Source organism: Gasterosteus aculeatus, chromosome 9, assembly GCF_964276395.1.
Source record: "Gasterosteus aculeatus chromosome 9, fGasAcu3.hap1.1, whole genome shotgun sequence".
In the NCBI taxonomy this organism is placed as follows: Eukaryota; Metazoa; Chordata; class Actinopteri; order Perciformes; family Gasterosteidae; genus Gasterosteus; species Gasterosteus aculeatus.
In genome coordinates this window covers 6,671,313-6,691,068 of record NC_135696.1, presented here as the reverse complement: position 1 = coordinate 6,691,068, position 19,756 = coordinate 6,671,313, and the positions used below count along the sequence as shown (strand labels likewise).

At 45.8% G+C, this 19,756-nt stretch overlaps 2 protein-coding genes across 7 annotated transcripts; one reads left to right on the top strand and one right to left on the bottom strand.

Moving 5' to 3' along the window:
- The first annotated feature begins 561 nt into the window (after positions 1-561).
- On the top strand, positions 562-12,174 carry tmc6b (transmembrane channel-like 6b). Of its 6 annotated transcripts, none has more exons than XM_078080311.1 (22): positions 672-824; positions 3,141-3,251; positions 3,454-3,610; positions 4,148-4,278; positions 4,583-4,750; positions 5,494-5,649; positions 5,850-5,958; positions 6,045-6,129; positions 6,803-7,060; positions 7,250-7,464; positions 7,592-7,736; positions 7,889-8,044; positions 8,595-8,761; positions 8,874-8,961; positions 9,059-9,156; positions 9,267-9,362; positions 9,451-9,526; positions 9,829-9,962; positions 10,895-11,071; positions 11,193-11,271; positions 11,425-11,511; positions 11,615-12,174. In XM_078080311.1, the coding sequence occupies exons 3-22, from the start codon at positions 3,555-3,557 to the stop codon at positions 11,624-11,626; spliced, it is 2,493 nt and encodes an 830-aa protein (XP_077936437.1). In that variant the 5' UTR covers positions 672-824; positions 3,141-3,251; positions 3,454-3,554; the 3' UTR covers positions 11,627-12,174. The 6 variants fall into 6 exon arrangements, with proteins under 6 accessions (XP_077936435.1, XP_040041720.2, XP_077936437.1 ...); XM_078080310.1 differs by having other exon boundaries at positions 676-824; positions 3,090-3,251; XM_078080307.1 differs by having other exon boundaries at positions 684-824; positions 3,090-3,251; positions 8,586-8,761.
- Positions 11,907-17,830, bottom strand: notum1b (notum, palmitoleoyl-protein carboxylesterase b). The gene is made up of 11 exons (XM_040185835.2): positions 17,045-17,830; positions 15,926-15,978; positions 15,739-15,834; positions 15,200-15,260; positions 14,837-14,895; positions 14,494-14,596; positions 14,210-14,395; positions 14,005-14,102; positions 13,772-13,919; positions 13,636-13,683; positions 11,907-13,231 (listed from the first exon to the last, which is right to left on the bottom strand). Exons 1-11 carry the CDS (start codon positions 17,404-17,406, stop codon positions 12,904-12,906), a joined length of 1,542 nt encoding a protein of 513 aa, XP_040041769.2. The 5' UTR covers positions 17,407-17,830; the 3' UTR covers positions 11,907-12,903.
- Positions 17,831-19,756: the final 1,926 nt, after the last annotated feature.

Below are 19,756 nucleotides of genomic sequence, written 5' to 3'. Positions count from 1 at the left end.
TGCAAAATATCACAATCCTGAAACTGAATAAGCCCAATGGAATTCAAGCATATTCATTCAGTATCATTTACATTTGTACTTTTCCTACTTTGACACAGCAGAGCGTTGCTGTTGCTGACGTAGCCTAGGTGTGGTCAGGTATAGGCAGGTGAGTCACTTTGTGACTCTTTTTTTAAGTTGGAAGTTGACTTATAGTAATGTTTGTTCCCTATCTCAAGTTATCAGGTGTGTTATGTAATGACTTTACTTCTAGTTAAGCTCTTATTACATTTTAGTGTTAAAGGCACTATTTGTAGGTTATATACCCACTTACATTTCAAATTGATTTAACACGGTCCTGGTATTGTTGTTGTCGGACTGCCTTTTAGTACCTTTGTCTTGTTTTGTTGGTTATTTAAACCACGATTTAAATTCTGAATGCGACTGAACCAAAAGTGTCTTCCATGTGGGGGGTCAGATTTAACCCACCTGTTTATCAGCAGCTGGTGAACAAGTTAAGGTCATGCATGTTTTGAAGACTACGGGTAATCGAGCAACGGGAATTTGTAAACCTGAGTGAATGTTCCAATCTCGCCTCGTAGCGTTTTGTCTGAGATCAGCAGAAACCGAACACCCCTCGTGTGAAGTGGTTTCTCCCCGGCAGTCCCGGCTGCGCGAGGAGAGACTCCTTTGACTGACAGTGGTTTCAACACTCACTCAACTGGTTTCTCGAGGCACCAAACGGAAGAGTGAACAACTGCAAAACAACAACAACAAGTTGTTTTTTTTAAGCTGTTCGCTACCTCTGGATTCCCTTAAACCACCGCCTGGCTGTCACCTTGAAGGTAAAACATTTGTCAGCCTCACGACACACGTTGTCTCTGCGCAGCCCGCCGTCGGTGCAGAGTTCACATTTAAACTTTAACGTTGGACACTTTGGCAATTTGAACAGTGACGTCCACTTTTTTTTTTGCAACACCTGTGTTTTAGCAACGTTAGTGTCCTTGTTTTAAACGAGGACCTGCAAGTGCGATGGGCCTCGCACGCACTAAGCGCGTAACCTGTCAGTTGCGTATGCACACGCACGCGCATGCCTGACCGCGTTAGACACAGACACAAGTCCACTTAATTGCGAGCACATTTTTCCTTTTGTCCTCCTCATCTCCGCTGTTACTACCCTGTTACCATTGTCTGCCCCCCTTTACTTGTCTTTCTTGGCAATGCCCCCCCCCCCCCGCCAGCATTACATGACGTATTCTCGATTTGAACTAAAACATCTGCTTGTTTAATCGTCTCCATATTCTTACAGCGAACCCTCCTTCTCGAGGCCAGCTGCAGCCCAACACACAACATGTGTGTAGCTGAATACAAGTAGATCTGCTGGCATGTTTGCTGTAGCTTTGGGCTGCATTGCTCCCCACTATTGTTTTTTCTTCCTCACAGCACTCTGGGAACTGATTTCCATGCTGTTGTTGAAATCTGACTCATTGGGCAGATTCCTTCTCATCCCTCCCTTCACTTGTATTGTGTATAACGGCCCTCTGTTTTCTTTTATTGACCGGGAAACCTTCCAGGTTAAACTGCTCTCCGGTGACCTTCTGTAACTTTACTTGTAACCCAACTTAGACTCTGATTGATTCACCCATCTGTGTTCTGTTATTCCTCTACTTGGTTTTCCCATCTTGTATTTGGCAATAGTGCAGCTCAGCTGTGACCCGCCTGTCAGGGCGCATTAAAGCGTTCGTCCCACCCTCTTATTATCCTGCAACATGCAACATCATAACAAGGCACAAATAGTAACACAAGGTTCAATACACCCGTGTTAGTTTCCGTGCGTGTGAGACAGAAATGAAGTAACACGAGAAAGGATCGTCCAAAACTACAATTTTGCAGCGAAAATGGACCATTATGAAAGGTGTAACGGGATGCTGGAAACACCCAATCTGTGTGCAGTGGATTGGGTCAACGTGGGCCTGAACAAGAACGGGCACAAAAGAAGGATTACCGCTGGTGCTGGCAGAGGGACATTTTTCTTCCGTTGGGTCGCTGTTGGCTGATGTTGAGAGCTCCGCCTTCTTCATGCTGCTGATATCATATTCACTCCAGACTAGAACCTGAGGGACCTCCACCCGAGCAGAAGGCTGGGTGTCGCACTCACACTTTTGTGCGTGTGTAATGCTTGAAATATTCACACACTGCACATTGCTATAATCCATTTCGCATTACAGAGGGCACTCCCATTAAACAAACACAACCAACACTTGTTGTATGATGGATGTTTAAACGCTGAAGTTTTGCCCAACGTGAGTGCATATTGTAAGATTCAGTTTTAAGAGGATTTTAGCTGTTGACCTCAGACTAGTTTACCCACATAGGTGTACATGCAGGGGAACTACAACGTTGTATCACAGAGGAGACCCCCAATCACTAGATGTTATCACACAGCACATCCCTATGAACTTCTGTCTGCACGCGGCGCGTGTAAACAGGATGTAGATCTGACGTTAATGGGACCTCAAGTGTTCTTTACAGTGAACTTTCAACTGACATTTATATTTGACCTGGATCTTCATCTTTGGAAAAAAGCTGCTACCCGACCCATAAACATCCCTAACCGAGACTTCAAGGCTAAGTTTCTATTCTGGAATTCAAACAGGGCCGCTTGGTAATAATTCAATATTATAATAATAATAATATTAAAATATCATATTATACTGAACTGTAAGGTATGTGGGTATATAATCAGATGGGTTCTTTCTGTGCTCTGCTACAATTTCTCAAGTCTTCACACAGCATAATTTAGTTGTTGATTGACTTTTATTTTTTTTTTATTTGAAAGTTTTCTTTGCTTTAACAAGGCCGTTTTGGAAAATAAATCTAGTCTCCAGTAGATATCCAGCTCCAATTTATTTGAAGACTTTCAAAGGCTTTGAAAACTTCTGCGATCATGTTTTAAAAGACCAGAACATGATCTGATGTCATGACATGACAGATTTTGGATAGAAGAGTGGCCCTTTAAATGTCCACAAAGTCAGAGGAACCAGCGTACTTCCTCCAGAGCCCTCGCACAACAAGCTCACAATGCTGACAATGCGTCGCTCTGTCTCCAGCCATGAATATTCATTTAGCTGGTGACACCGTGCTGTCTGACCCTCCACCAGCCTCCATCATAAGCAGCGTCACAATGCAGCTCACAGTCTGGACAAAATGACCCAATCCCTGAACTGCTTGACCCATCATGGCGCATCTGGAGTTCTTTCATGTGTCCTCTGGTACGTAATCTGTGTCTTATCCAGACACAGGTCACACACTGAAGCGTAAATGATCATGGATACACTCCCGGTTTGTTTCCTCAGCATGCAGTTAAAAATGTGCTCAGGACAAGCAGAGACCAGATCCTTCAAATTCCTGAGAAGTCTGACGGTATTTTTCGTCTCACCTTTGTCCCGCCTCGCCCTCCCTTTCCCCTCTCAGGTAGACGAATAGACACCATGGTGGGAGTGGCGTGCGGATCTGAGCGGGAGAGGGCGTGATCGCTGTGCGACGCAGATCGGGTCCTTCCCGGGAGAAGGAGAATGGTTCAGCGTGTCAACTTTGTCCTGGACCACCTGCTCATTGAATCTGAACTGGAGTAAGTGTTCAATCGGTCCTCTATGCCGTCGAGCTCCTCCTCTTTTCTTTTTTGTTTCGCTGTTCGGTTCACTGTTTGGCGGGACGAAAATAAGTAGCCGAGGTGACGGGATCAGCGGTGCTCTTTGAAGTCCCTTTAGGCACTGGGCGGGCGGGCAGATCGCAATGCGCCTCGTCGCCTCTCGTAAACCGCGAGACCTACTTTAACTTTAAGAGACTCCTATTTGTTTGGCTGCACCGTGTTTGCATACGCTCTGTTTAGAAGACATCGCGGTCCTGATTGTCTCTTGTGTGGCCCTCTTCTCGTGCTATCTGACTCAACGGGAACTGGACTTTCTGAGACGAAAACAATGCGTCCCGTTTGCCATGTCAGCACGTCTAGATAGCGCAGGAAGGGGGTCACGTAGCAGGCAAACTGGGCTGCGCTTCCCACCGCTGAATGAAATGACATGGGCCGTTTGGTTGCGGTTCCCAGGCTCCTCGATCCCAACCTGTATCTCTGAGCTTTGAGATATCTGTCCCCGTGTCCCTCTGTCAGGAGCCCCGTGGACGAGGAAGGCGTCCACGACTCGTTCAGTCGGCTGATCGCGGAGCAGAGGGACCATGGAGGAGCCTCTGACGCTGTGGAGCTGCAGCAGCTGCAGAGACAACTGCACGAGGAGGATCCATGTGAGTCCCGGGCCAGACGTGAATGCACAAAGAAGAGCCGCGCGTACACACACACCAGGCAAAGGGAGATGTTTTTTTTTCGTATTTAAGTGACTTTATTATACAGTTAGATCAATTAATTAATTAATATTTAACAGTTGAATCGCACCTTCTTTTAGTCATCATGTCTATAGAACTGACGTCCCTAATCCGCATCCTGACATCATAGACACGGAGGATCGAAATGACACATCTGACTTTCATTCCCAGCAGTAGACCTATTTTCTTCATGCGTTTTCTTTTTCTCCCTCTTCTAATTCCTCAGACGATGTGGCCTCCTTGTCCAGCCCTGGGCACGTGTTCAGGGACAGGAGGCAGGGACAGAGGAACGTGGGAAGGGAGGAGGATGTAAACCTGGGAGACTCCCTCCTAGGCGAACGTTGGTCCTCAGCAACCATGAGGGTCCTGTCCTCCATGCCCAGTCGCACCATCGGTGAGTCCTGTGGACGGCCACGTTGGAACAATAATTAGGGGTAAAATCACTCTGGGACACGGCCGCTGTTATCAGCTGCAGCAGGACTGAGCAGGTTGTTGTAGTATTCAAATGCCAAAAGCTGCTTTGAGGGTAGAGAAACCTACTGCAATTGTTAAAAAACATTCAAAGCCCAGCGCAGGACTGGTTGCAGAGACAAAACCTCTATTTTAGTTCCTGAAAAATGTACCTTTGTGGGTCATAAGTTTCCATACAGGAAACCCTGTCAGCACACTCATACATGGCATGTTGAAAGTATGTGCACTACCACATGTAACGCACGAAGCTATGCTGGTGCGTTCAGTGGAACCTGCTGCTGCCCATGTTGAGCTGCAGATCAGTCAAAACACGTATTACAGTTTTAGTTGAGCAGTTTCATGGGGAAGCTGTTTGTTTGTCTTCCTGTCAGGTGCCTCATGCTGCTGGAGATCAAACTGCAGACAGCAACATGAGGTCTCTTGCATTCAATGTTATAAACTCTTTTAAAATCAGTTCCTTGGTTTGGTTAAACTGTAGATTTGGTTACCGGTGGGGTTTTTTAAGACTCTTACGGTGCTGTCCCATTAAACGCTGCGTCCCGGGTTTCAGTCCAACCTTCGTAAGCGTTGCTATTTCATTGCAAACTACGGGAAGCCTGCAGACACAGACGGACGCGTCTTTTTCCGCAGAAGCAGTAAATGCTGTCCCTCCTCTTCCTCCGTCAGGTCGCAGCAGGGGAGCCATCATCTCTCAGTACTACAACAGGACCATGCAGCTCCGGAGACGCAGGCAGAGCAGACCCGCCATCCGGGACTTCCCCCACTCCGCCCGGCCCAGCATACGAGGCTACGGCATCGAGGTCGACACTACGGACGCAGAGGGTGAGGGGAATGATGCGATGACACACCTGGAACAAGAGCTCCACCCAGAAGTTCACTGTGTGATCAATGCTGCCGCTCTGTGTGTGTGTGTGTGTGTGTGTGTGTGTGTGTGTGTGTGTGTGTGTGTGTGTGTGTGTGTGTGTGTGTGTGTGTGTGTGTGTGTGTGTGTGTGTGTGTGTGTGTGTGTGTGTGCGCTACAGTGAGTAAGCGGGATCGTTTGGTGAACAACCTTCAGAACCTGTCGGTGGGCGACAGAATCCGGATGCTCAGAGCGATGCCTCTCAATTTAACTGAGAAGAGGAATCTCCGGTAGATGTGATCCCTGTTCTCAGTATTCCTGTCGATTCACTGTGTCTTTTGTGCTTCAGCGTGACTCTTTCTCTCTTTGTCTCCAGCCAGTCAACTTTACATCAGGGGAAAAACCCAATCTCTGCCAGTCACATCCCCTGTTGCAGTCAACTCAAATATTACATCATCATTGTAAGTCACGCACTTCATCTGAAACATCTTTCTGTGCTCTACTTACTTTCCCACGTGTACAACGCTGAGTCCTTCTTCCTCTGACTCTAAATACTGTACCAGCTTGTATTTGTTATTGCTCCTTTATAAGTCCATTCAGTACATTTACTGTATTTTAATGATTTCATTGTGTCATACGATCTTCATCAGAAAATGACGTTTGCAGATCTTCACGTTTCCATTTCAAGGGTGGAAACTGAACGATTATGTATTATGACACTACCACTACTTTAACAGGATCATTTAATATCTCAGTCAGTGTCGTTTACAACAAAGAGCACACGGTCCAGTAGCCGGAGTCATCCTGCTGCCTGTGATGTGAGCTACTTGTGATTGACAGGTAGTTCACTGAGGACCTGGGAGTCGCTCTCTGTAATCTGTGGGAACATTGCCACAGTTTCTGTTTGTGTTCCATTTGTTATGTTTAGTCCTCACAACTGGACATAATAAAGTTGTGACTGTTCCTGTTTCACCACTCTTGACACAAGAGTGCTCTGTGTAATCACTGCCTGAGCATGTTACAGATGTCAGACTCAACAAACATGTGTTTACACTCTGCCCGGATTGTACTGCTGCCTTGTGAGTCACGTTGTGTAGAACATGGATAAGTTTCCCCCCCTCCCCCTCTCCCCAGGGTGCCAGACAGAGCTGGTACAGCTGGCTGTCCTTCCTGCACTCCCTCCAGCTGTGGCAAGTGCCGCTGAAGAGAGTGAGCGGGCGTTTCGGCACCGGCGTCCTCTCGTACTTCCTGTTCCTTAAGACCCTGCTCTTCTTCAACTTCTTCCTCTTCCTGGTGACGGGGGCCTTCTTGGTGCTGCCCCAGGCGATACACCCTCCCGTGCTGCCCGCGGAGAGACGCTCCTTCGTCGGACTGGAGCTCCTCACCGGAGCGGTGAGCCGTGTGCCGTTGTGACATGTTATTGCAACAACCTCCAATGCGCAATGAGGCTCCTGTTTGACAAAAAACACCAGCTGCATTCTTCGTGTGTCCAAGTGCTGTAGCTGTTAAGCAACAAGTACACACTTCATACAATTTTCAGTGGTGGAGATTTTTTCTATTTCTTCTATTTCTTTGTCTTAGGGCTACTTCTCGGACACAGTGATGTACTATGGGTACTACTGTAACTACACACTGAGTAGCAGCTGCAGGGATGAAGATGGAGGCCAGAACGTCTCCTTGTCCAATGGAACCAGGCCGGACTGCACGTCCAAGCGCCTCTCGTACAACATGCCGCTCGCGTACTTCTCCACCATCGGAGTCTCTTTCTTCATCACGTGTATCATCCTTGTGTACAGGTACAGCGTTGTTGCTGCTAGCTCAAAGGCATGCTGTAGCACAAACTCTACTAACATTAAATGTCCTTTTTTAGTTTTTACTGTAATGATATCTCATGAAGCGCGCCAACATGCAATGTCCCAACAGCATGTCCAAGTCGTTTGGTCGGAGCTTCAGAATCGACAACTCTCACAGTATTTTGGCCATGAAGGTCCTCTGCTCCTGGGACTTCAAGGTCATTAAGAAATCCTCTGTCAAACTCATGTCTGAGAACATCTGCACCCAGGTCAAGGTACGTGACGGCTGACACACACACACACACACACACACACACTTTATCACTCTCCTGGTCTCTTTCTTTGTCACGTAATTGGCAGGTAGGAATGGGATGATCTTATCCTTCCCCCGTCAGTAATTCTTCTATCGCCCTTCTTCCGTCTGCAGGAGCTGCTAGCGGAGGTGAATCATAAGCATGTCAAGAACACTGGGTGCCAGAAGCTGTGGAGAATGATGGTTCATGGCCTGGCCTGGGCTATCTGCATAGCGAGCACCACCGCCTGTGTGCTCGCTATTTACTACTTCTCTGATAAAATGCATCAGGTGAGGCGTGTTTGAATCAGGGTCCGAAGTCAACATTTCCATGAATGAATACTGAGACTTCAGGCTGTATTTAGTTAAACTTTGTACATCTTTGCTGTCAGACTTCCAATCAAATGTTTAAGACTTCTTTACACCTGGGCTTGTCAACTTTATGAAACTCAAGGCCAACACATTGGCACGCTTCAGAGCGTTTACTGGAAGCTTGTCTCTCACATCACTTCCTTGTTTTGCAAAAACCAAACCCTTTTGTTAGGGGAAGGATAGTTGCCACGGTCGTTGAAATCATGCATTTGAATTTCACATTCATGTGCATTATTGAGCCAATTTGGATTAGGTTATCAAAACAAACTTTATAAATTACTCCAAAATATCAGCTAGTTGGGAATAGCTGCTACGTGGTTGCTTCATATAAAACAATAGCAGCTCTAACTATATTGACTTTTTAGCCCCAATAGAGTTTCTGGTGACTCCTGCTGGTAATAGAAGGGTAAGAAATAGATGGTATTCAAGAAGTGACTCCTGAAGTCTCTCTCCCCACCACAACCTCCAGCGAAGTTCTCGTGCCACCCAGCAGCCCTTGTTGGACGAGGCCAGCCTGCTGGCTCTCCCTGTGGTCGTCTCCCTCATCAACCTGCTGCTGCCCGGCCTGTTCAACCTGGCAGCCTGGATGGAGGACTACGACTCGCCGTCAGTACGCACATATGTCGCCATCGGCAGGTACGGGCGGAGGAACGTGGCTTTGGGGCGCGTGCAGATGTAAGGAGTTTATGAAAGGGCCGTGCGGATGATAACATGTTGGGGGTTGTCTGCTTTTTAAAATTTTTTTTAGAAACTTGATGTTAAAAGTAAGCGTGCTGGGAGTCCTGTGCTACCACTGGCTGGGTCGTGTGGCTGCGGACCCTAACATTAAGCGGACGGTAAGAGATGACTCACTTTTATGCTAGCGGAGCAGTGGCTCAGTGTGGTATTTCTTTATTAGATGACTTTGTTCTGGTTTGATAATATTGTCCTCAGTGCTGGGAGAGTTTTGTGGGCCAGGAGCTTTATCGTTTCCTTCTCGTGGAGTTTATCTTCACTCTACTGGACACCTTGTTTGGGGAGTTTCTTTGGAGGTTGTATTTTTATTTATTTTTTTACAGCAAAGCTCGCATTAAGTTTTTATATTCACTCTTGCTGAAAACATGACAACTTATGAACTCACTTCAGGTTTTTTTGTCTTCAGGTTGTTTTCTGAGAAGGTGCTGAAGAGGAGGAGGAAGCCCGTGTTTGATATCGCCAGGAACGTCCTTGAGCTCATCTATGGACAGACATTGGCCTGGTAGCCGACTCGCTGTTGCGATGTACACAGTCTCGTTCCGTACAGTCAAATAGTTCTTGTGTAATGAGATTGTCGATGTGTTTTTCAGGTTGGGCGTTCTCTTCACTCCTCTCCTTCCTGCAGTGCAGATTTGCAAACTCCTGCTACTATTCTACATTAAAATGGTAGATAAACTAATACATTACAATCAAAATGCTCAAAATGTAAGCTTTAATAAAAATACAAGGGAAGAAAAAACGTTTTAACAGTCATCTTTACAATAATAACTCCTTCTATTTCCCTGTATGTAATACATGCATCACTGTCTAAAAGTAACGCTTTCAATTGATGTCTACTGAACGGCAACTTGTATTAACACGAAAGTTCATTCGTGACTTCGACAACATTAGTGGGACAACGAGATTTCTTGGTGGAGCCGTAGTTGTTGGCTGATGGAGGCGGTGACCCTCTGTTTCTGTCCCCACAGAGCAGCGTGATGATGAACTGTCAGGCCCCCAGGAAGCCCTACAGGGTCAGCCAGATGACAACCGTCTTCATCACTCTCCTCTGCTTCCCCTCCTTCCTCGGGGCCTCTGTGTGTGTCACATACACCATGTGGAGGTACACACACACACACACCTTTGTGCTGTCATGGTATTTTCCTCGACATGACACCTTCTTTAAATAAACACACACACAGTCAGGTGAGGATGTAAAACGTTCTTAGGTATTTTCAAAAAAGAATCCTCCCCTGTGTTTATGACATGGGAACCGGTCAAACCGTCAAACAGGAAAAGTTTTGGCAACAACACTTTGATTTACAGCGCTTGTTACACATTACATCTGCTCTCTTTTATTTAGTGGAGTGTGAAAATTCACATGGAAGAAAACACGGCTGCTTTTCATTGTTTTGAGACGTGTTGCCGGCCCGTTGAGGCCGGTGTTGTTTGGAGTGTGGCCATTAGCCACCTGTGCCTGTTCGCTGTGGTTAACAACCGCTCTTTGCTTTTTGACCCCATGGAGGTGATGAAGAGTTTGGATGTAAATGTTGGTTCATCCAGCATCAAACTGCAGCCGTTTAAGGCCCTCTGCGAATAGCATGCTCACATCCGTCTCGCTGAAGCTCCTCCTCCATTCACCTGCTAAAACTGGCTTTTTGATAAATGCTTATTACAAAACTCAAATTATCCTGTTTAAACCTTTCTTTCACCTGTTCTCATGTCCCAAAAATTGGATCATACTTAGAAAATGACAAGCCGCAGTTACTTTTCCCACTAAACTCTGAGGGCTTCCATAGATATCCCACTAATAAGGTACCAATAACTTTAATCATCACTCATTTTTAAAGACTGGTTGTATTAATTTTGATCAATGGTCATATTGGTTTGACAAGTGAGAGTTAACTGGTAATACCGTTGCTATGGATACCTGTAGTCATTATTAACAGATCAGTGTACGCGCGCTTGGTCCTGATATTCTGTCCTAATGGACACCTCAGAGAAAGGTGCAATAAATGAAGAGCCCTGTGTGACAGTCTTGACGTCTGCCCTCAGCCTCACGCCCTCCTCATCGTGCGGTCCGTTCCGCGAGCTCAAAACGATGTTCCAGGCGGGGAAGCGGTGGGTGGAAGCACTAGAAAAAGACAATCCCAACCTCTCCGTGCTGGCCAGGGCTCACTCGTACCTGGTGGAAAACCCTTTCTTCCTGTTTGTGGGAGCAGGCATCTTCCTGTGAGTACAAAGAGATACAACGCAGACGGACTCTGATCTGGTGTAACTTCCTGTATCTGTCATGAAGCACGTTTATTATGTGTTTGTATCGCTCTTATATTCTGTCGTTTCCTCCCATCAGGGTTGTCATCTACTTCCACAGTCAGGTGGTGGACGGTCAAAGGAAGATTATCGCATTGCTACAGGAACAGATAGAAAACGTAAGACATCAACTTCACATAAAGCGCTCAGTCTTTTTTATCTCTCAATATACAGTTGAATAAAAAATATTTGGATGTGAAAGTAATTCTTGTCTGATGTGTTTTTTTCTTTTTGATCCGGTTCCCCGTCTGCTTTGTCACATCTCTGCTCAGGAGGGAGAGGATAAGAAGTTTCTAATCACTCGCCTCCAGTCCATCCACGAAAGGAGAAAAACTCCTGCTCAAAGACTCACCAGTCAGGTCAGTGTTTGCTGCTCGAGTGCTTTACTAAAACTATCTTTATACCCTCACCTCCTCTAACCTGTGTGTGTGTGTGTGTGTGTGTTTTTTCAATTTCCTTCAGGAGTCCCGGTGATGAGATCTCAACCTCGAGTAGCTAAAACCTGCTCAACGTATGAGCACTGAGTGCTGGGGAGATCATTGACCTGCATGACTGTAACTGGAATAATAACAGGAAAGGAGCACGGTTCAAATGCAAATGTAATCTTTTTAAATGTGGTTGGATTTTACTGGCTGGATTGTTTGTAGTGAGGCAAAAGCAATCAAGTGGAAACATCAGGTGGAACAAAGCTGTGTGCTTTATACGGTGCTGTTTATAGATGAAATGCCTGTTACAGAATTACTGATGTCAATCATTTCACATAGATTTCAGTCGTCTCTCGTAAAAGCACTTTCATATCAACTGTGAACAAAACATTTTTATCATTTCTTGTGTATAAACCTTTCTGTCTGCAAGGTTTCTAAATGCTTTACATTTTCTAAATTCTTTTATTAGTATGCATGTTTTATATGAGGTTAAGTTTGAATGTTGTGGATCAGAGTAGAATAAAACTGAAAATGAGTTTTTCTGTTTAGAGGCAACTGTATTGTCATACTGTAGTGATTAAATAATGTTTTATCATCTCAGTGTGTATTTGTATTACTTATGTTAAGTGTGAGCACTACTACAGCACAAGAACAAAAACAGTCAAAATGATATGGATATAATTTATACTATTGGCATTAATAGTACATATGGTTACTTACAATATATCAAGTAAACATGCAAATACAAAAGTAAAATGTATGGCGATACTGTTACAGTAGATAAATGGATCTGATCGGAAGATACAGTAGACTAGATATTCTCAGTAGAAAAATATATATTTCTTCACTTTCAAGTACCCTGAAGATCAATGTAATAATCTCAATATTTGTACCTTTTATTAGTAAATAATACCCCGTTAAATAATATTTTTTCAAAATGAGAAAAGCAGCATATTTGAATGAGGGTGGTAACAGCAGCAGGTGTATCTCTCTGGTGGGGATTTATCAACAAAGTGGGTGTACTACAAACATCGTAACCCCCTTTGTCTTTGTGTACATCTCACATTAATTGCATGTCTTCAGAACATATCTGTGTGTTAAAACAAGTGAGCCCATATGTTGAGTTTCAACAGCTTAACAACACCAAACTCATCGGCACTTGTGCTGTTTTGAGTCTTGTTTGCTGTTGATAGAAGACAATATTGGAAGTATTGGCAGTTTTCTCTCTAGAGTACAACGTTCATGCTCCTGCTGTCCTCCATCTACGTTCAGCATCTCACGCCAGCAAGAAGCCCTCACCTTTCTGCACCGACGAAAAAAAGCCCCTCAGCTCCCGTTACTGAGCATGCCCAGCAGCTCCCTGGGGTCCATCCCCTGCTGCTGGGCCATCTTCTGCACGTCGAAGCCCATGTGCTTCAGGAACTGGATGACGCTCATCTCCTGTCCCGTCAGCTGGTCACGAATGGTCGGGCAGGAGGGATTGCAGTGAGGCCACGGGCAGCTGTCCATCAAATGCAGTGGGCAACCCCTGGCCGGGGGCGTCCCGTGGGCTCGTTTGCTGCCGTTGACGTGGTTGTTGCCTTGGAGGCTTCGGTCCCAGCAGTGGAGGGCTCTGGGCAGAGAGGTGCCTTTCACCTGAATGTCCGTCCAGTAGCTGCAGGGACGATAACAATACATAGAGGTTATTGACATGTGAAATCTACATGCTCGCATGCAATCTTTGTGTCCTGCAGTGTGATTTAACACAGTGATAGGATTGTGCGACATGAGGATGTGTACCACGAGCACGACTTTGTTTACACAAACATATCATACAAGCTTGATCGAGCTGCATCCCTTGAATTCACTTCTCGGAATTGTTACCAATGTGCCTGTCAGTCAAACTATGCAACAGCGACAATGTTTCTAAGGCGTCTCAAGATATTTCTTTGACAATATCTAATCATTGATCCGTCAAAGTCGATGCTACTGCTTTAGTTGCAGCGTTACATTAGCAGCAGAGTGGTGGATTCAATCGTGAAACCTTTTAAGACATATGGGAAAGTCTTATTTACTTACGTTCTAGTAATGAGTTCATGCGACAGACAGGCCGGAGAAAACACCGCCCTGCCATTCAAAAACACGAAATCACACAGTCAACACAACGGTCTCTTCTGCTGCATTGTGTGTGTGTGTTTGTGTGCGTAAGCCTTACGGTACTTGGCGCAGCGTGCTCCTCAGCTCCTGTCCCAGGTTCTGTATGTATCTCCACTGGCCCTCGTTGACCGGCTGCCCGGTCAGGTGGACGTTGTCAGCCGTCAGCTGGGCCTCGTCAAACAGCCACTGCACCACAAACACCGGGCCTGGACGGGAGAGACGACGCACATCAGGTCGGACTTCCACTTGACGCGACTGCCTCTATCGTCAGCCATGTGCAAGAGCGCTCACTTTTTAACGTGGGGAAGACTTTATATCCAAAGAAACAGTTCCACTCTTCTCCCACGTGGACCTGTCTGCAGCTCTCTGGCACCAAACCGCCCCAATACCTGCAAAGTGTCACCGCTTTACACAACCTGTAGTGCTTATGAACCTCAACTCCTTATCCTGCATCGGTCTATCCACCCGTCTCCCACGTGCTAACACCCTGCCCTACCTGATGCCTCTCTTGATGGCCTCAGTGGGGTCACAGCTGATGGTGTCCAGGCAGTCCGTGAACTTGTACTGTTTGTTGTCTAGGAACCACCCGGAGTCAACCAGGCCCCTGACCTGCACCCCGCGGTGCGACTCCAGCTGCTCCGCAACGCGGTCCACGTTCAGCAGGACACCTGTACCGCCCGCACTGGGGGGCAAGGAGAGTCGGATCGGAAGGTGCAAGTGAGCTGGTGTCTTTGGTCAAACACACACACACACACACACACATTTGTGGGCCGAACTTACCTGCTTCCTGTCAGAAGCAGGACCTTAGCGTTGTCCAGACCTTTTGTCAGCAGCTCATTCACCACCTCCTGAATGATCAGAGACCCCATGAACGCATAGTCACCTGAGAACGAATATGAGTTGTTTTATTTACTGACACGGACCCTCGTGACACACTGCTGCTCAAACTCAACATCTGTGGCATACAGCTGCTGAACACGGCGCAACACAATAAAATGAGTCAGACATGGTTAAAGGCAAAGCGAACTGTGATCTGTTGGCTCACTCGCTCCTCTTCTCCGCCTTTTTTGAAAAAGCCAGTCCAGCAGATCTAAAAGCTCGCAGACGATTCATTCTGTCTTACTGTGATTGGTCTTCGGTGTGTTTCCGCTCCACACGTCACTGGAGCAGTACGGGATGAAGCTACAGCAGAGGGAGAGCAACACTATTACTTGCACCATTTGGCTGATACAATATTCCTATTCCTATAACCTCCCACCTGGCAAAGAAAGCGTGTGTTCAAAGACAGAGAGACGTTGTGCGGTGGGATGAGTGCGTATCTTTCATTAATGACAAGAAGCTGCTGATAGAGAACCGGATCAGACTGACCGCGAGGGGAAACCAAACTGTCCAGTTACATCTTTAATGTACTTATTGTAACTCCAAGTAGCACACACAGTCATGTGACGCAGTAAAGACCATAACATGATGGAAATAGAGGTCTTACACCACGTTGGCGTTCCACCAGTGAGGGTTTTCCTCCGGCTGAGGAGACAGGATTCCTGTTCCTGTGAGAGACAGAAGGGGAGATCAAACGTCTGCTACACTCCCTCGACCGATGTCCTCATCGTAAGAAAGGCTAACATTGTAAGATGCATGTTTTAATCTTGTATTGTATTGTTGCATGTTTTGTTTTTCACTTTTCCTGCTTTGCTCAGCATTTACATGCAGGCATTGAAGAGCTCTGTGCTGCTGCTCGGCCCCCAGCGTACGTTGTACAGAGAGAGAGGCGGAGTCATAAACAAACAAGTGGTCCCCCGATGGCCATGAACTTGACTTTTAAAGATGAGCGCAAACTCAGCTACAGAGGAAACACAAACATGTCTATGAATCTTCTTCATTCAGGCGATTTCTGGGGAAACTGAAAAATGGGAGTGAGGCCGAGCAGAGTTTTCAAAAGCTGCAGGAACCGACGCCGCCGTGTGTGTACATGTTTGTGCATAAAATGTGTGCATAGATTATGCAGCACACGCGTGTTTTTGTTACCCGTTCTGGTTTGCGGCCACTTGGTGGAGCTCATCAGTCTTCTCACTGTCTCATACCTGCTGTCACAGGACTGCCTGTTAAAACAGTACCATCCACCTGAACAACACACACACACACACACACACTCGTTACATACGCTTGTGTTTTCCTGTAATGAGCTCTACATCTGTGGTGGGTTTATTCTCACCTTCTAAGAACAGCAGCCACCTCTTGCTGCCTTTAGACTCCTTGATGTAGTACCTGCGTGGGAGCGCCCAAACACATCCCTGTTAATGTGTGAGTATGCACACACAGATCATTGCATACACGCACAAACACACACACACACACACACACAGCACAAGCTACACAGTAGGGATGCTTCTTTTGATCTAACCTAACCTGAAAGATTTTGGCTTTGATCGCACCATTAAAATGCATCACAGCAGGAGTCTGCTGCGTGGCTTTCACAGCTAAATATGGTATTTCTCAAACTGAAAAAAGAATATGAGGAAACTCATCAAGCTGCTGGCAGCGCACACAATCACAGAGGCATTGCAGACTCACTACAGCTTAATGTAGAATCAAAGCTGTGTAGTAAATTTAAAGCGTCACAGACTGTCAATTAGCTGCACCTCATCCGTAAACAATAACGATCATGAGATTGTATTCATGCGCATGTGACATGTGATGTATTGTTTCTGTGGATGTATATTGAATTGATTTGGCACAACCCTTGGGGCACCAGAACGTGCCCTCTATCCATCCTTTCACTTCTTTTTTGCGTGTTAAAATTTGACTAAAAGTGGGATCTTGCACAGATCTGCAGCACAGCAGTGGAGTCACGTGGGCCTTCTGAAGATCCACTTTTATCATTATTTGAGAGTTACATCTCGGCTGAGACTGACAGTTATGTTGTGTCAAAACTGCTGACGTGAAACACCTTGCTGCTCGTTGTGCTTTAGTCCATAAACGTAACTGATGAATTAATATGCAAGCTGTTGTGATTCTTTTTGTTCCACTGCAGTGAAAGCTTTCATTATAATAGATCTTCACCTGGCTGGTGCAAATCTAACGTCACACTCAACAACTTCAGTCTAAAATCTAATTGGCCCTTGAGGGTCTATGAAGCGTGTGACACTCTATCGGGTGCGCGCACGCGTGCAACCACCACAGCGCTCAGCAGCAGAACACGTGCATTCACACTGATCCGATCCTTTTGATCCGTTTTTAAGTCACATCCAAAGTGCACATGTTAAACTCTAAACAGCGTACCACGTGTGCCATGTTCTAAGTTGTGGACGTGCAGCCCGTCCCGCTCACTTACCCCGCTGATGACCCGTCGTTGCAAGTCACGGTTGCGTTCTTCAAAAAGTGCAACTTCATGTCTTGATCCAGCTTCTGCGCAGAGCACGGGTACAGCGACTGCGCCAAGTTCTTTATCTGTACCATGAAGTTGTCCATGTTGCCCTCCACGGCCGTGAAGTCCAACGGGAAGCTCTCTGCTCCATCCACCCGCTCCCTGTGCGCCAGCAGCTGCTGCTGGTGCTGCGCTCGCCGACTTTGCGCCCGACCGCCGTTTGGGCTCCTCTCCCCCACTTGTGCGCTCGTGTGGATCAAGAGCAGCAGCAAGCAGGAGCGCGCCGCGGACCGACCGGCCCAGCACCCCGGCGCACTACGGCTCTGCATGTCTGGGAGCGGATAGCGGAAAAAGCCGATCTCAAATGTGCGCAGGGGACGTCAATAAAAAACACGGGATATGTTAAGAGAGAGTCGTTAGAAAACTAAAGAGTTCTTTGAAAACGCACGAAAACTTTTTTGCAGTGGTCGCTTGTGAAAGGTGAGCAGGATGAAGTCAGGTTCTGGTTCGCCATGGTGCCTCGAGGGATGGAGAGCTGGTTCAGAATTCACTTCGAATGCTTGCGCGCATCATCCTCTAAAAACCCCGAGGAAGCGATGTAAAGCGTCATTACGCGCGGCGTGGAAGTCCCCGGTGCTCAATCAGTCAGCTAAGTGTCCCTCCTAAGTCTTGGTCCAGGTCCTCAAGAGCTGTAGACGAGGTGGACATTTATGTCAAGCCCCCCCCCCTCCCCCTCCCTTAATGCTCCCTGCCCCGTGCTTGTCACTCCCGCGGGCCAATAGTTATTATCGTTGGCGGATGCTCGTTGCGGGGCGTCGGTTTCACACCAAGAGTGTGCTTATGCCTGGCACGCCCCCCCCCCCCCCCCCAGTCGGTTGAGTGGATGGGCTCTTTGATGTAGTGTCATCGTATGGGCTCGCTGCCTTTGAAGTGTCTCTGGTTGAATGTGGTGCGAGGGGAGGACCGCAGTTGGACATGCTGCGGATGGTCACACCATCCCCCGGTTGTCCAACGCAAACAAGTTTCCTGTGACGCATGTGTTTAATCCTCTAGAGAAGAGTGCATATGTATGTGAGTGCATTTCTCAGGTAAAGGTTTTGAGTTTCTTTCTTTCTTTCTTTCTTTTCCCCATCCTCGTCTAAGCGCATTAAAAAAACACATGTTGCTTTGAAATCCGTCGTCAACCTGTCATGATCCAAATAATATAAGCTCTATTTTATTCACTCCAAGATAGACTGTTTGAAATCAGTGTGATTTAAACCAGACCACCCGTCTTGATGTCTGATGTTCAGCCACACTGCCATTAAATTTGAGTTTGTTTTCTGATGTTGAAAGGGAGGAAATCCTGTTTTCAATAAGTGTTGCTATTCATTAATCAATGATTAAAGCCTTTTTGTTGAACATGCTGTGGATGACATGTTTTAAATTTAGAAGTTGCAGAGTGAGGAAGGAGCTCATTATTTGTATGTTTATTCAAAGCTGGCCATTTCCCCCTGGAACACAGTTAACTGTTTTCACCTCTCCCTCTTTCAGCTGGACTCTGAATGTTGTGGTAGCTCAGTCTCAGTTGTCCTCTGAAGCTCTGTCTTCACACCTCTTCATCTGTTGGCAACACCTGTCCTGTTGCCTGTTGCAGTGTGATTCATGCTGTGATCCAACACGAGTTACGTTAAAGAAAAAAGGCCTCAATGTTACGTCGGTGCAGGTTGTCTGTCAAACTAGAAATGAAGGTTGGCCACGTTAGAACAGATTGGATGTACAGTACACCAAATCTTCTTCTCTTATGAGTGTTGGTGCACTTCAAGTGCCCTTGTGTTGTGTAATATGTTCTTTTAGTTAGCACAACAATAAATCATCTTTTGGTTGTTTTGCAAACAAATTGTGAGCTTTATATGGCAGTTATTTCATTTGTGTTAAATAAATCTTAGCATCCACACTTTGCTGTCAAATTTAAGGTGTGATGATTAATATTGTTGAAATATAAATACAGATATATTTAAATGAGAATGGTAAGATTTATGAAACAAACTAAGATTTTACTGTAGAGCGAATGACAAAAAGATAACTTGTGAGAATTTTTGACATTCTCTAAAGTTTTAAATGAAAAACTTTAATATTGTAGATTTATGCGTAAGTGAAAGGCGGCTTGCTCTGTTTTGTCTGTATGTTCTCTGTATGTCAGACTTGTGAGGACTCTGGCTGACAACTTGTTGAAAATCTCCCATCTCTGTGTGTTGTAAAAATCCAGATAGCGTTGGACTCAAATCAATGTCATCTTTCTTTGTGCCCTGTACATGAAGGCATCAACATTTTATATAATAATAAGGTAAAGGCAGGTGTAATTCAAATCAATTATGCCTACATCAACATGCTTCTATAAGAATAAAATCATATTGTATTCCACAGTATATGGTACCCGTACTGTATGAAAGCATCATTTTGTTTCTCTTCTAATTTATTCAAGTTCTCTTTTTAGTTTGTCAATCGTTCGCATGCATTCGTGTGGGTGATACATTAAACGGTTTATTTATTAACGATGCATCTATTTTTGTATCATTGCATGGTTTGGAAGTGAGCATAATCTACATTGTGTTGTTTTTTTAATGATATATTGCTGCCAAACATCAATTCATGTAATTCCCATTGAAATGTAAACTGGTATTGTGTCAATAAAGTTTA